This window comes from Erpetoichthys calabaricus, chromosome 2, assembly GCF_900747795.2.
Source record: "Erpetoichthys calabaricus chromosome 2, fErpCal1.3, whole genome shotgun sequence".
Classification (NCBI taxonomy): domain Eukaryota; kingdom Metazoa; phylum Chordata; class Cladistia; order Polypteriformes; family Polypteridae; genus Erpetoichthys; species Erpetoichthys calabaricus.
The window spans coordinates 348961769-348978858 of record NC_041395.2 but is presented as its reverse complement, the minus strand read 5'-3'; the positions used below and the strand labels follow the sequence as shown (position 1 = coordinate 348978858).

Genomic DNA, 17090 nt, shown 5'->3' with positions numbered 1-17090 from the left:
ATGAAAGCGCAAACAAGGCACACCAACGCCTGGGATTGAAACCCCCTGCCCTAATGGGATATACGAGGGGTTTTACAAAACGGGGATCAGTAATGGAGGCTATTCCGAGGCTGCTGATCACGAATTTGGTCACATTTTTAATATTTGATTCTTTATTGGTGGTCCTTGCCCTTTAAGAGCCGATCCCAGAAGGTTCAAAATGACAAATTTAAAACCTAAGCATATGCGGGGTCGTTTTAGACCATTTTAAGGTCATTGATTACGAAAATGAGGTTATTTCTATTTTTTTTTATTACAATCGAAAATATTTAGACTTAAAAAATATAAACCGAAGCACATATTTTCCTATTTCAAATATTTGACACAACGTTTCAGGTTTATTATGCAGTTCTACCTCATGAAGTAAATCATCACAATTTATATGATTACCTTGGATTAGGTCAGTTTAGGCTAATTCAGGCATTATTATTAATATTCTTCTTATTATTATTAGGCATTTAACTTTATATAGGGACTAATGCATTATGCTCTATTTATTCATCATATAGTGCCTTTCACATCTATCTCTACCTATCTATCGATTGTACAAATGACCCAATTCAATTTTCTGACTCACTTTAATCCATCTAAATGGTCATGGAGGCGCCTCAGATTTTTGCGGCAGTTTTAATAGTAAGTCGGGACACACTCCCTCACACGGGACCAACTGACATTATTAAATGAACCTAACACACAAGTTCTATTCTGTACTGTACATATCGAATTTACTTAAAAAGCAAATTGTAATCGTGATATTTGACCGTTACACTAGAAGGGAAATGTTAACCAGCTTTTTAATGTATTTAAAGTGTTTTTTCCACTTACAAAAAGACACACAGTATACACCTTTTTTTTCCCCAAACCACTCCTGCTGCCCCAACTCGCGACGCTGGCCTTGATAAGCGGGCTAGGAAAACGGATGGACTGATTTTTCGTTACCTGCAGTTCAACCTCATCAACGCGGCGGTAAAAGACTACATTGACCAGCATGCCTTGCGAGTCGCACCAATGACGCAATCCGCCTGCTCGCGGCGTGCAGCGCTACCCTCCTCTCTGCCTGGAGAGATGTGCGGAGCAGACGCGGACGGGGTTTGTGCTTTTCATTGTAGTCTGTTGCCTTTTTGGGTTTTGTGTTTTTGTTCCTGCGGGATGGCGATACTCTTTCCATTCACAGCTCGGGTACTCTTGGTGCTCTGAGACATTTAGAGAAAGGAAACGACGCCTCCTTGCAAATTGGCCACGCGGTTTGAATGCAGAGCGCGTCTCGCGCCTTCGTGTTACCTCCGCGCAGCTGAGCCGAGCCGAGCCGAGCCGAGCCGAGTGTCCCCTTTTGTATTTCGGGTGTGCTTGTGCCACATTTCGGAGGAGGTGGGCGAGGGAAGGGGCGGAGGACTTGTCAGTATCACGCCAAGAGGTGCGCGTTGTGAGAGCCCGGGTGGGCAGCCCTGCTGTGCCAGCTGTGGAGAGCCCTTTACGTAAGTTGGGAGGCTTGGAGTTTCTTGCCTCATCTCTGGCACGTAGTCAGTCGGGGCTCGCCCATCGTGCCACTTTTCGTGGTACATTTGAGTGCAGTGAGAGGCACCAGCTGATGATGGCATTCCTGGGGTCTTTTGATTGCTGCTGGGGGTTTTAATCGCTCAGGTGCTTCTTGAAGTCGTGACAACTGAAAGTGAGAGTCTCGAGGACCCCACGCCATCCTGTAAAAGCCTTTTTTTTAATTCTCACTTTGCATATTTCTTCATTGGTTTTCAACCTTACCTTCTCCTAATGTAATTGTCTGCTTTTTGTTCTGCATTTTATCCCGAGTGTGTGTGCACTTCAGGCGGTCGCTGTGTGAGTGTGAGTGTGAGTGTGTCTGTTGTATTGCTGGGTTCTGTGTTATGTAAAGACTCCTTTCATAAAAATGCCTTTGTTTTCCAGGAGGGGAGCAAACTATGGAATCAATAGAAACATGGAGCACGGATCTCGTAGAACTTCAGCTTCTTGACAGAAGGTTGCCTTCCAAGAAAAATGGAGCAAAAGGTAATTAGCACCCAGCTATGAGAATTAAGAAGGCCAGTCCTCTGAATGTGCGGAGCCCCTTCTGTCCTTATGTGTGGCTTGTTTAGGTAAAAGCTGCTACGCTGCTCCAAGTTAACATCCAGTTAAAGTGACGCTCAGTCCCATGAAATTTGTACTTGCATGTCGCCTCGGAGCAGTGTTGTTTATTTTGTCATATACTTTGTTAATCCCAGAGTGGATATTGTCTTTTCGCATGATCTTTGGGGGTCAGAGTGCAGGGTCAGCCATCTTAGCAATAGTCAGGTTAGCAGCTGACAAAAATGCAATGGCTGAAAAATTAAATGAGTGCAAAGTGTATTTACTTAGCATGCACCACGTATGCAGTGGATTCAGAGAACATTCCGGATTTCTTTACCTTCTGCACATTATTTTAATTTAAAATGGACACATTTGTCATTTCAGTGTTTCAATTTCCACCCAATAAGCCGTAAAGACATAGTGTAAGCGTGTTTGTTTTTTTTTTTTTGAAAGCTTTGCAAATTCATTAAAAAATCAAAAACTGACGTCTTCCATTTCTAGAAGTATTGACTTCCTTTGCTGTGAACCTCCATAGTGTGCTCCGGAGCATCCTTGACACATGTCCAGAATTTGAGTGGAGTCCACATGTGGCACATTGACTTGACGGGACATCATTTAGAAAGACACACACAGGTACATGTGTTAAGAAGGTGCCACAGTTCACATTGCATGAGAGGACCGAAACCAAGCCTTGAAGTCCAAGGAGCTCTCCAAAGACCTCCAGGGTTATAGAGTGGTGAGGTACATGTCCTGGCCAGAAGGGAAAACAAGCTTGGGATCTGTGGCCTCAAGAATTGTGGAGTGCAAGATATTTGAACTTTTCCTACAGTTGGCCATCTAGGAAGAAAGGCTTTGGTCAGAGAGGTGACCAAGAACCCAGTAGGCACTCTAACAAAGCTTTGGTCATCATCTGCTAAGATTTGAAAACCTGTCAGAAGGACGGCCATCTCAGCAGCCCTCCATCAATCAGACATTTATGACAGAGTGAGGAGATGGATGTGTATGACGACATTTAAGGGGCTCAAGAGTGCAAGAAAGGAGTGACATTAGACACCTTACAGATGACACTGCAGTTGTGACCCGCTGGGCTGGCTACTGTGAGCAGTTGTTCAAAGCTGATCCTCTGGCGAGGACGTTGGATATCTCTGGGTCCACGGTTTTTGAGGCTGATCCTCCAATTAGCTGTGAACCCCCCAGTCTCACTGAGATGGCACAGGTTGTGAACCAGCTGACGGGAGGAAAGGCTGCAGGGATCTGTGGTATCCAGGGTGAACTTCTCCAGGCTGGTGGTAAGGCTGTCCTCCTGGCATTGCAAGCAATCTTTGCTTCCATTTGGGAGACTGGCATCATCCCAACTGACTGGAAAATGGGACTTGTCGTCCCTATCTGGAATGGGAAGGGTGATCGCCTGGATTGCAGCAACTACAGGGGGATAACACTGCTCTCGGTGCCGGGTAAGGTCCTCGCTCGGGTCATCCTCAATGGGATCTGTGATCACTTGCTCACCTACCAGCGACTGGAACAGTTTGCTATTACGCTTAAGATGTCTGCCATCGATCGCATCCTGGCACTGAGGGTTCTCATGGAGTGCAAACGCGAATATTAGCAGAGTTTCTTGGCAGCCTTTGTCGATTTTCGTAAAGCGCTCGACTCAGTTGATGAAGCTGCCCTGTGGGACGTCCTGAGGGTTCGCTGGATATCATGGCCAGCCTGTCCACTGGTACTGTGAGTGCTGTGCAGAGTGGAGGCAGGACCTCTGTGTTTTTCCCAGTTGATTCTGCGGTTTGTCAGCGATGTGTTCTGCTCCTACTCTGTTCAGTGCTTGTATGGACTGGGTGTTGGGCAAGGTCATGGGGTCCAGCGGCTGTAGGGCATCAATTAGTGAAGAAAGGTTCACTGATCGTGACTTTATTGACGATGCTGTGATCTTCGCAGAGTCAATGGAGGCTCAGATCGGGGCGTTCGGGAGTCTGAGTGTCCTGATAAAAACCCAAAGATCCAGACCTTTAATGACCTCTTGGGCACAGCCATCAGCAGTGTGTCTGTCTGCGAAGAGAGTGTCGACCTTGTCGAGAGGTTTACTGACCTCGACAGTGACATTCATGTGACTCTGGTGACTCTTCCTATGAAGTCAGTAGACGAATTGGGAGAGCATGGGGGGGTCATGAGGTCGCTGGGCAGGGGTATGTGGCGCTCCCGATATCTCTGTTAAAGGACGAAGGGCCAAGTCTTTAGAGTCCTGGTGCTCCGTCTGTGAGACGTGGACACTATCCAGTGACCTGAGACGAAGACTGGACTCCTGTGTCTCTCCAGAGAATCCTTGGGTCCCGTTGGTTTGACTTTGTGTTGCTCATGGAGTCCTCAATGAGGCACATGACCTGCATTGTGAGGGAGCGTCAGTTACGGCACTACGGCCATGTGGCGCATTTCCCCGAGGGTGATCAGCTCGTAGGATCCTCATTGTTGGGGACCCGAGTGGCTGGACCAGGCCAAGGAGTCACCCATGTAACACCTGTCTGTGTTCAGGAAGGCTTTTAGCTCTACCTGACTTTATTACCCTTCTCTCAGTTTACCTCTACGTCAAGTTGCTCATGTAACCTGTGTGTGTGTGTGTGTGTGTGTGTGTGTGTGTGTGTGTGTGTGTGTGTGTGTGTGTGTGTGTGTGGTAGACCATCAATTTTGTTGTCTTAGGCTTTATTTTTCTGAATTTACTATCTTACTCTTCTTTATCTGGTTTGTACAATGCTATATACTGTATACACTGCCTCTCTTTCTTAAACCTGTGCCTTGAGCATGGGAAAGGCGCTATATAAATGAAATGCATTATTATTATTTAATCGATCGATCGATCAATATACTTAATGAGTGCACCGGGTGGAAGCTTTGAATTGCCTGATAGCAGTGGGCAGATAAGACCCCCGGAGGCAGTTCTTAGCACACCGTGGTGGAATGAGACTGTTAACAGAGAGCACCTCTTGGAGGGGAGACGTCCAGTGTTGTCCCCATCCTCTTGTCCACAACAGTGTCCAGGGTGTCCTCCTCCCATTCGGTTTGTTTTGTTTCATTTAACACATCAAAAGGTCAAACAGCAGATTTCAAATTCTGTGCTCTTTGCTGTGAGTTGAGTTTCACGTTTTCACCTTCTCTTAGTCCTGTGGTGATGCCCAAAGACTTAGAGTGGCCTTCCATTTAAAACTGGGCTGTTATAGCAACAAGTGTCACTCCATTAAATGGGGGCGAGAGGCACAGGCTGTTCAGGGTATAATCGGACACCGAGGTAGCTGTTGAGCAGTGTCTTTTATCGATGCTTAAGCCAGGAAGGTGTCATCGTGCTGTGATTGGGCTTCATGGTGACGTTTTAACACGTTTTCCTGATCCCTTGTTGTGGCAGTGTCCATCCTGCTGTAGTCCTTTGGTGTCACACAATCCATTTTCATTGCTGCTTTGCCCCCATAGGATTCTGTGTTAGGATGGCTGTAAATGTTGGGCTGGCTTTCCCGCCGCCATCTTCAGTGGTTGTCACCTGGACATACGCGGCACTGACGTTGTCATCGTGGTGGGTTGAGAGTTTGTCTCCTGTCCTCCCTGGTCATCTGAGTTTTGTGGATGAATCAAAGGTGGTCTCTTTTTGATTGGTGTTTATTGATTTGTTTCTCTTTAACAGATTTGCAGTTTCTGGCCATAGACTTTGACTTTTTTCTGTGTGTTTCTGTATCTTTATATGTATGAGGGATGTTCAAAAAGTTAGCACACTTTATTTTATTTAACTCTGTTTATTATAGAGTTTCATAAACAAATGACACTTTTCTACATAGTCACCTTCACTTGTGATGTGGTTTTCCCAGCGTCGTACCAACTTTTTAATGCCCAATTACTACTCCTCCCTCTCATCCTCACCGTTGCCAACAAAAATATGAAAGTGCGGAAACCTTTTGAACGTCCCTCGTACTGATTCAGTACAGTAGCGCCTCAATTATCTGTCACTTGGTTAACTGTCAGGGCAGGAAAAAAAAAAAAAAGGTGGCACAGTGGTAGTGCTGCTGCTTTGCAGTAAGGAGATACCCGGGTCCTCCCAGTGTGGAGAGCGCTTTGAGTAGTGAGAAAAGTGCTACCGTATATACTCGAATATAAGGAGAGTTTTTCAGCACCCACTGCAAGCGAGAGAGAGAGAGAGCGCGACAGACAGACACACACACACACACACACGAGAGACACACACACACGCACCAGAGAGACAGAGAGAGAACGAGGGAGAGGGCTCGCTGCATAAGGCAGAGAAGGCGGTTAAAGAATGCACTGGGCTTGTTTTTAAAGATTATTATTAATGTATGGTAATTTTATTGGTATTTATTTTGATTATTGAAACTTACCAGTAGCTGCTGGATTTTCCACCCTAGGCTTATACTCGAGTCAATAAGTTTTTCCAGTTTTTGTAGGTAAAATTAGGTACCTCGGCTTATTTTTGGGTCGGCTTATACTCCAGTATATACGGTATATAAATGTAAAGAATTTTTATTGTGCACACCAGCGTCTGCCTGTCACTGCTGCGAGCTCTGCACATTGGAACGGCTCGCCCTTTTGCCAGCACGGATTGTTTTTCTGCAGCACCACATGTCAGGCCACATTTTGAAATCACAGTGTTTAGTTATATGGAGGTGGTGAGAGGGGACATGCAGTGATGGGTGTGACAGAGCAAGATGACGAGGACAGGAAGAGATGGAACAAGATGATCCGCTGTGGCGACCCCTAACGGGAGCAGCTGAAAGAAGAAGATGAAGTGTTAGTTAGCTTTAATAGCTTTTTCTCTTTTGTTATAATTAAAACTACTATACATTGTTATGGCTGATAAACGTATGCATGTGGTGTTGGAATTGTCAAATTATTTAACGTTTACGAAACTGCAGAAACGCTTCAAAGTATCGCTTCAATTAACAGAGTAGGAAGAACAATAGTGAGTGATAAAGTGTGATGCCGACAAAACTGAAACACGTGTTGAAAATGGAAACCACTGACGGTAACGTTATTCTGTATTCATGTTCTTCTGCATTGTAATTTTCATTTTTAAATTCTGTTGTGTTTTGTTAACCCTTAAACTGCTGGAACTGGCTAAAGTTGTTTCTCAGTTCAATTTGCCGGCACGCTGGCGCTGATCAGTCTGTGCCGTACATTCGTTGAGCAGCCCACTCATGGCCACTGCCGGCCCCTGCAGCCTCACTGTCCCTGGGATGGAGCCACAGCACTAGACTAGCCTGGTAAGCGTCAGCGTTGGCCTGCGTGTGCTCGCGTGCGGCCAATTCAAGTGCAGTTGGCTCGGTGATGTACTGAATTTCATCCATGGCGTCAGTTGCACATATTGTTCCAGTAGTTTTTTAAATAGTTTTTACAGTTCATTAGCAGTGTGTAAAATGATGAGCGTCACAGTAATTGTGATGCTCTGTGCATGAAAAAAACTGTGTGTTCCATTAAAATTTCACTTTTTCTTTGTGAATTGTGATGTTTACTTGAAGTGCAGTAAAAAAGTATTTGCCATTCAGGGGGTGCATTAACCCCCCCAAGTATGGGGCAGTTTAAGGGTTAATATATTGTGACGTGCAGGAGGCTAGTGATGCTCTGTGTGGGAGCAGAAAGGGCGGAATGTGCTGTAAGTGATGAGACTAGAAGAGTGGAGACAATGGGAGGTGCGGCGGAAGGAAGTTTTGAGACAATAAGCTGCAGTGTTTGCGGTACAGTAATCCCTCGCTACTTCACGGTTCACTTTTCGCGGATTCACGACTTCGCGGATTTTATATGTAAGCATATCTAAATATATAACACGGATTTTTCACTGCTTCGCGGGTTTCTGCGGACAGTGGGTCTTTTTACTTCTGGTATTTGCTTCCTCAGTTGGTTTGCCCAGTTGATTTCATACAAGAGATGCTATTGGCGGATGGCTGAGAAGCTACCCAATCAGAGCACACAGTTAAGTTCCTGTGTGCTGCTGATTGGCTCAGCAATGGAGTGCTGCATTAACCAGGAAGTCTCATCTCACTCATTCAGCATTAACGTGCTCTTGCTACTGCATTCAGGTTATTTATCACCTTCATCGTCATCATTTTTACTGCGCAGCATATTCATCACCATCATCACGTCATATATAGCTACGTGTACTTCGCTATACAGTAAGTGTAAACTTATCTACCGATTTTCATATTGCTTAGCAGTTGTCCCTGTTATTAATAGTGTAAAGGGTGGGTTGTAAACAATACAGGGAGGGTTTAAAAACGTCCAAATACACGTTAAATAATGAAATAAATATGGTGTCCCTATTTCGCGGAAATTCAGTTATCGCGGTCGGCCTTGGAACCTATCTCCCGCGATAAGTGAGGGATTACTGTATTGAAAAAGGCAGAATGTGACGAAGTGATTGGTAGGGTTATGGCGATGTGCTCTGTAACCCAGATAACGGCGGATAAGGCAGGGCACCGTTTGTTACAAAATGAACGCTCAAAGTAAAATGTAGAAAACTCCACTACCTCTGAGTTATATTTGGCTATTATGCTGGTCATTACAAGATTATAGAAATTAATTAATTTTGCTAATACTACCGGGTGACGCACGAAAAACCGAACCATCTCCGACTCCAATGCCGACGTACGTTTCTTACCCCGTACACAAAAACGAAAGATATGCAATACAAAAATTCAACTGCAGTTGTTTGAAGGAGCCACGTGCAATAAAATACACGTTTTTTCCTTGTCGTCGTCCTTCAGTTCTTGGAAACAAGACATTCTGTACGGCTTCATTTGTAGTGAGTGCAACACACGTTGACAAGACCTGCGCGAGACATTCGCTTGTTGTGCCAATTTCCATGTTGATTTCCTAGGGCTTCTGGCCATCCGTTCCTGAATATCTGCTATGAGCGCAGGTGTACGAACGGACGGGCCCGATTTGTTTTTGCAGTTTGCAACTGACCCAGTCTTACGCCACTTCTTCACCAACACGTGAATGCTGCTGTTTGCTGGTAGGTTTACGCCAGGAAACTTTTGTGTAAAAATGTCCCGCATTTCCTTAAAAGAACCGGTAGATGCCTCCACTATTCCAATCCTCTGTTGCAGAGAATACATCTTCTGGATCTCTTTGGCTCACCGCTTTCTTGCTAATGCACAGTTGGGGCTGCTGACCCCGTCGCAACAACATCCGCCTGTATAATAGCTCGAGCCAGCTGGTCAGAGATGGTTCGGTTTTTTGTGCGCCACCCTGTATAATATATTTTGTTAATATAGTTTTTTTATAATAAATATGACTATTCACTAAACTTATCGACTGTATATCATTTCTTAAAGTAGCTGTTCTGTGATCTGTCTTTTCCCTTTTCCGTCATGGTCTTGGTCCTGCCCCCTGACGCAGGTTTTACCGTATTTATTAATTAGTATGGGCTTACACGGCTAGTAGATTAATCTGTTAAAAGCCCTTGAAACTATTGAAATTGTCAGAAAAAAAATTGACCCGTCGAGATTAACTGAAAGGAACTCCTCTGGGCGTCTCTCTCCTAGGAGGTTTCGTTTTGTCGACGTGTTCGCCTCGCTTGTGTATCCTTGGAGGCGGAACCTCTACCCTGACTCCACCTCTCACTTCCGGACCAGACAGACTGACAATTCCACACGTAGACGTTTATATATCAGAGAGTGGCGTTTTACCTGAGAATTTGACCCCACACTCTGTGAAGAGCGCTATACTAAGATAAGTGGAATTGTGTTTTTGGGTGACTTTTGGGTTTGATGTGAGATCAGGTGGACCTTCTCTTTTCGACTTTACGTTGGTTGATTTTCCTCTGTGTTTCTTCTGGTCCCCTCAATCCCTTTTCACTTGACTTGTCTTGTGTTTGCCATTATCTGGGAATAATAAAGTATCCTATCTATCGATCTATCTATCTCCTTTTCTTTCTGACTTACTTAGCTGGATCCTTTATGAAACAGTTTTGTCATCCACTGATGCTGACTGACTGTACACGGAGTTCATTAAAAGGAAGCCGCCGTACGTATTCAACACATCTTTGTACTGCACTGCAATGTGCCAGCCGTGCAGATAACCGAGTGAAGTTAAAAATAATCCCAACTCCTTTGTTCCAAGTTAGTGCGTATCGTTTGTTTTCACAAATAGAAGAAGGAGACGCTTGTTGCGTCTTGCTAACATTTGCCTTAGTAATGCAGCAGCGTGACTCACTCACTTGGCCTGAGAATTGGCTCCTTCAGATGGCATCTCCAAATACAATACAATACAATTTATTTTTGTGTAGCCCAAAATCACACAAGATGTGCCGCAATGAGCTTTAACAGGCCCTGCCTCACGACAGCCCCCCAGCACTGACTCTCAAGGAAGACAAGAAAAGACCCTTGTAGGGGGAAGAAATGGAAGAAACCTCCGGAAAGGCAGTTCAAAGAGAGACCCCTTTCCAGGTAGGTTGGGCGTGCAGTGGGTGTCAAAAAGAAAAAGGGTGCCAATACAACACAATACACAGAACAGAACAAATCCTCAATACAGTATAAAAATAAATTCTACTCCGTACTTCTAAAATTTTTAACAGTAGATGATATCACATAATAAGATTTGGGTAATTTTAGACTACTGGAGACCTCATCCATCAAGCTGCCTCCCCCATTTGGCCATTCAAACAGTGATTGGGCCAGCCAATCTGATGAAAGGACCCCTCTTTCCCACGATTCCTGCGATCCTCCATCAGAGATGACTTTACCTTAGGCAGGCAAAACAACTTGGCAGGTGGGCCGTGGCACCGAGTGCCACATTTGTGTACCAAGAAGAGAAACAGAATAGGTGAGGGTGAGTATCAAATTCTAACTGCCAAGTTACTTCTGTTTTAGTGTTAAAAACTAACAACAGAGATGCAGTCTGCACAGTTAATCAGCAGCTCTAGTCAGGGTGTGCTAAACTGAAGTTGTGAGCTGGGATTCAAAAGCTGAGACTGAAGGGGCATCTCTTATAGTAGCGGGCAGACCATTTCACAGTTTAGGGGGGGTCCTGTACCTAAAAGCTCGACCTCCCACTGTTATTTTATTAATCCTTGGAATCATAAGCAGACCAGCATCTTGAGATCTTAATGTGCGCTCAGGGTTGTAAGTCAAATACAAATATATTCAAATAGACTGGGAACCCACTGAGATTTCCTCCTTCAGAATTAAAAATCCATCTGATCTCATAACAACACCGAGACTCGCTCACAAAATATCTCAGTATGAAGTGGGGTCCTGACGGCCTAAACATGAAGTTGTGGCGTGGTCTGGAGATGTGTGCCCCCGACAGGCGTCGTCTTATCATACGATTATATACTGCGACTGCGGGGTAAAAGGGGGTCTGGTTGGCACCAGCAGTGATTCATGTGACCGATTCGCTCCATCTCAACTATGTGTTCAAGTGAATTAATTTTTATGATTCATCAATAGGATCCAACCTGGTGACAAGTAAGAGAGATAATGAATATTTCTAAGGTTCCCCCTTGGGTGAATCACAAATATATAATAATTCACATACTAGCCGTGGCACATTTTAAATCAAGTATTAAGTGGAGGGGGGTGACAATTCATGACTACATGATGACAAATGCATACATAGAATCAGTCAAGTTTGCTGTTGTACTCCCTGGCATTTATTCTTGTGGTGCTGAACCAAACCAGTTTGTTCTGGTGTTTGGATTTCATGTGCAGTTTACTAACCACCTGAGAGTCGTGGGTTTGAGTCAATTCAGGACTCAGGTGAATGAGAGTCATGTGACTTGCTTGTGGGCAGCAATCCACCAATGTGAACGAGGCCTACTGTCGGTGAGCCACTAGGGGGCATATGAGCAGTGAGTGTGTGACTGTAATTGAATGTACAGAGAGACCTCCACTATTTAGTTTTAATTCAAGTATAGAACTGTAATAGACTCCCAAAAATGGATTGTACAAACGGCAGTAAATGCGTTTTAATATCGAGTTCTCACCATTTAGCATTAGCCCCAGTTTTATGTGCTTTTGTCTATTCTGGGATTTTGACACTTGAGGATTTTATTTCTGACACTTCATGTTTGGATTTGAATGTACAAAGTTCTTGTTGCTGTCATTTTGTTTCCTGTCATGTGACCTTGATCATGATGATGTGTTCATTTAACTATGGCAGTGATCACACTTGCAGCCATCCCTCAGGACATGCAGCAGCCTTTTTAAATCTAGTGATAATAGTTAGGCCCGTGTAGGCCCTAGAAGTTTGTGACTTTCCTCCGTCTTTGACTTCCGAGTTCATCTTTAACTTTCTGATTCTGACCCCTAGGTATCCTGGACCACACAACTCCTGGTATGTTTTGTTGTTTGGGCACATTCGGGTGTCCCTGACACAGAGTTGCTGTGTTGTTATCGTATTGTACTTGTGTGATGAACAAGAGAATCCACAGTGAGCGACTCGTCATTCGCCAGTAATGCTTCAGTTTGAAGGCCATAGAATCACAAGTGAACAAGAATCATAAATCGGACTGGCGCTATTTATTTATATACGCAGCTTAAACATCTACCTGACAACGTCGCATTTGCGCTTAGCACAAGTGTTGTACTCCACTGAATCCGCTTACTCGTCCTTGGAATTGATTTGTGTGACTCGCTGCAGAGATTTGTTCAAAAAAGAACAATGTGTTTGTGAGTCGCTCATCGCTATTCTGCTGGTGTCACGGGGTCTTGTAAAGTAGTAAGGACTCCACCAGGGGGCAGTGTGTCGGCAAAGGCTGATACTTATTAATTAGACAAGGACTCCAGTTCAAGTCCATTGAAAGAGAAACACAGGAGGAAACATCATGTTCACCTGAGGTACCAGAGGGCAGCCCACCTGAATGTATTTCATGCTGGACAGTGTTTTCTGTTAAAGGCTGACCACTAAGTGGCTGCCATACTGTTTAAGGACTTTAAAGGAAAAATTAGGCCTGGCATTGCAAAGACAAACCACTAGCAAAGTTCTGTCCTGGTATCCTTGGTCCAGGTCACATGTTGTGGAAAGTTCTGGAGATGCTGCTTGTCACAGCTCAGCTTTCCACTTTGTGTTTGTGTTTCCAGTTTTTTATATTGAGTCTGTTGAAATGCAATGAACGACCTAAAATGGTGAATAGGTAAGCAGTAAACTACTAGAGGTTTAAATTTAAAGTTTAAGTTAGCAAAAACTGAGGGGGAAAAAAGGAAATTTCAGAATATTATAAATGGGCCTTCTTCAGGGAACAACTAATAGCTTCCAACCTACAGATGTTCTGCAGCAATTCAATTAAATGAAGCCTTGCAAGTTGAAGGAAACAGTTTGCCCAGGTGTCCCCAATTCTGTTGATTACTTCAAAACCCTCTTGTGTGTCTTGGAGCAGGCGGTGTTACTACACCCTCTGAAGTCGTATTTGGACAATATGACAGTGGTGATGGCAAGAAAACAGCAATCACCAAATAATAATAGTAATACATCTTAAATGAAGTGAGACAGAGAGCGTTACTACCCTTACAAGTGTAGGCCTTTCATTTAGAGAAATTGCTAGAAAATGAAAGTGTCTGTGAGTCCAGTGTCGGGTGTCCTACAAAATCCAAAGGCAATTGGAAACTGGAAGAAACTCTGATAGGATGAGATCTGGCAGAGCCAAAGTCACCAGCCTATCAGAGGACAAGTTTCTGAGGGTCTACAACTTGTGTGATAATAATACAATACAACACAATTTATTTTTATATAGCTCAAAATCACACAAGAAGTGACATGATGGGCTTTAACAGGCCCAGCCCTTTGACTGCCCCCCCCCAGCCTTGACTCTCTAAGAATTCAAGGAAAAAAAGGGAGAAAATGGAAGAAACCTGAGGAAAGGCAGTTCAAAGAGAGACCCCTTTCTTGGTAGGTTGGGCATTCAGTGAGTGTCAAAGAGAAAGGGGGTCAATACAACACAATACACAGAACACAAATAATCTTCAGTACAATATAATAGTACAATTGAAATATTACAAATACAGAGCAGAATTCAACAATGACATCACATCATGCGATTTGGATTTATTTAAAGTCCTGGAGACCTCGGCCATCAAGATGTCTCCCCCTATTATCCATTCCATAGCTGAGTCAGCACTGGGCCAGCCATCTGATGAAAGTAGTCTTCTACCCGATGATTCCTGCGATCCTCCATCAGAGGTGACTTTACCGTAGTCAGGTAGAACAACTTGGCAGGTGGGCAGTGGCACATGTGAGTACCGAGAAGAGAAACCGAACAGGTGAGGGTCAGTAACAAATATTGTGCTAATGACCAACAGCAGAGATGTAGTCTGCACAGTTAATCAGCAGCTCTAGTCAGGGTGTGCTAAACTGAACTTGTCACTCTTCAGCTGGGGGGAAAAAAATGTCCGGAATTGTGCCATTGTCATCCTGTGCTCTAAACTGTCAGCCACATGTCTGTAGGACAATTTCTGTCTTTTTATTATCCGAACGGCTCCAGTCCACATCTGGTCCAATCCAGTTTTTAGGCCAAGCTTTTACTAGTGGGCCTGAGTGGTTTGCTTTCATGGAAAGTCGCATGTCCACACCATTTCAGCCCACTGTCCTGTAATTTCTCTCCCACTTTTGCCAGACCTCCAATTGTCTCATTTCTTCTTTTGTCTTCAGCCGAGATTTGAAAGCTGAGACCGAAGGGGCATCTCTTATAGTAGTAGGCAGACCAGTCCACAGTTTAGGGGGCTCAGTAACTAAAAGCTTGAACTCCCACTGTTATTTTATTAATTGTTGGAATCTTAAGCAGACCGCCATCTTGAGATCTTAATGTGCCCTCTGGTTTGTAAGCACTGATAATTTCAGACAAGTAAGCCAGACCACCACCATTTAAGGCCTTATATGTTAAAAGGAGGATTTTGAAATCTGCCCTAAACTTAACCAGGAGCCAGTGTAAGGATGTGAGAACTGGGGTTATGTGTTTGTATTTTCTTGTTCTTGTAATAATTCTTGCAGTCACATTTTGGATTAACTGGAGGCTGTATAAAGAACAATTTGGACATCCAGTGAACACCGCATTGCAGTAGTCAATCCTACTACAAATAAATGCAGGAATAATCCATCCATCCATCCTTCCTTCCTTCCTTTATCCAACCCGCTATATCCTAACTACAGGGTCATGGGGGTCTGCTGGAGCCAAACCCAGCCAACACAGGGCGCAAGGCAGGAAACGAACCCCGGGCAGGGCGCGCGCGCACACACACACACACACACACACACACACACCAAGCACTCACTAGGAACAATTTAGAATCGCCAATGCACCTAACTTCCATGTCTTTGGACTGTGGGAGGAAACCGGAGTCCCGGAGGAAACCCACACAGACACGGGGAGAACATGCAAACTTCACACAGCGAGGACCCAGGAAGTGAACCTGGGTGTCTGTGCAGGAATTAATTTCCCAGAATCCCACTTATTTAGAAACCGCCTTAATTTCCCAACATTTTTAAGGTGGAAGAAACCTGATTTAGACAACTTTGTAATGTGAGCTTTAAATGATCTGCTAGAGTGAAAGATGCACACAAGTGTCAGTCTGTGGTGTAAAGAGGAGACTTTGTGCTGCAGGTTCGACAGGACAAGTGTCAGTCAGAAGGCCACTCCTTAAAGGACACAACGGGGCCTTGATATCCCAGCTGTGGACGACTGCAGACTGGAGGAAAGTCCTAAGGAGCGATGAATTCAAATTTGAACTCTTTGGTTCATCACGCAGGCTGTTTGTAGGCTGTCGTGAAGGTGAAGGCCCCCCAGTGTGTGACACCAACAGCAAACATGGAGGATGAAGTGTGATGGTCTGCAGTCCTTTTGCTGGAGGTGGAGTTGGCGACTGGCATTCTGAATCTCAAGGGTGACCACAGTTTGGCTGCGAGGTCAGCAGAGGGTGCAGGTTACTCAGATGAACCTAAAGTTTGAATAACATTAATGATTTCTTGACTTGTTTTATTTGTTGTATGCTTTGATTTCATGAAACATGAAGACATTAAACTGCATGAAAAAACCGGAGGTGTTCTAAACCTTTGACCAGTAGTCTGTATATTTCAGCTTGTCACTTGGCCCACGTGAAAAGTGGTTAAATCAAATTTAAACGTAAGCTGTAATTGTTTTCAATGTCATGCACTGAGTGTGTGTCCAGTTACAGTTCAGTGCCATTTCTTGTTGTTTTTGTGTTTCGTATTTTTGAATGTGAAGGTTACCTCACAGCTCAGCAGATTTAGGTAGCACGGCGTTTTGCGTGATTATCCCACTGGGGAGCCTGCCGGTGATGTGACATAATGAACTGGAAATGTGATCTTGTTCATTGTGTTTTGTAATGCAGGCTGGAGATGATGCAAGCATTTATTTTTGTAACCAAAAAGATTTTCTTTGGTGTTCCCCTTTCATAGTCTGCACTCTCAGTAAGCAATTAACACAATAAATATAACAAGAAGGTAAAGCAAGGAGATATTTTTATTACAAAATGAAGCTGGCACCAAGCTATCTGTATGGAATTATAGAAATCCTGGGGAGGACAGATGTGCAGACATGCTGATATCAGATTTAAAAATAAATTTAATAACTGCGTACACCCCCTGAATTTTAGAACATTGGCACAATTTTAACGAGAACGAGTATTTTAGGCCAAGACGTTGCCGGTCCTATTCACAGAATTGCTACAAAGTAACGTCAAGTTAGGGCTGTGGCACATTAGATGACTTCCAGCGTTTTCATTTGTAGCCTTCATTTACACCGACCTGGGTGTTCAACTCCAACTCCAACTCTGGAAGGTCGCAGTGGCTGCAGGTTTTCCTTCCCATTCACTTTTCTTCATCACGGACCAATTTCTGTTGTTACTTGACTTCTTTTTCCTTTCATTTCAAAACCATTTACAATTGACTGCCTTGCTCTGTAACGATTTACAGGTGAAATAAATCATTTTGAAATCAGATGACTCTTTCTGAATCACCCTGTACTTTTAAAA

The 17090-nt window shown here is 44.1% G+C and overlaps 1 protein-coding gene across 1 annotated transcript in view; it reads left to right on the top strand.

Moving 5' to 3' along the window:
- The first annotated feature begins 1030 nt into the window (after positions 1-1030).
- The window catches only part of LOC114647408 (uncharacterized), a 62845-nt gene continuing 46785 nt past the window's right edge, over positions 1031-17090 (top strand). Inside the window, exons 1-2 of the mRNA XM_051923500.1 lie at positions 1031-1128; positions 1960-2061. Of these exons, the coding sequence (XP_051779460.1) occupies positions 1974-2061 (88 nt within the window). The 5' untranslated portion in view covers positions 1031-1128; positions 1960-1973. The remainder of the gene's footprint in view (positions 1129-1959; positions 2062-17090) is intronic.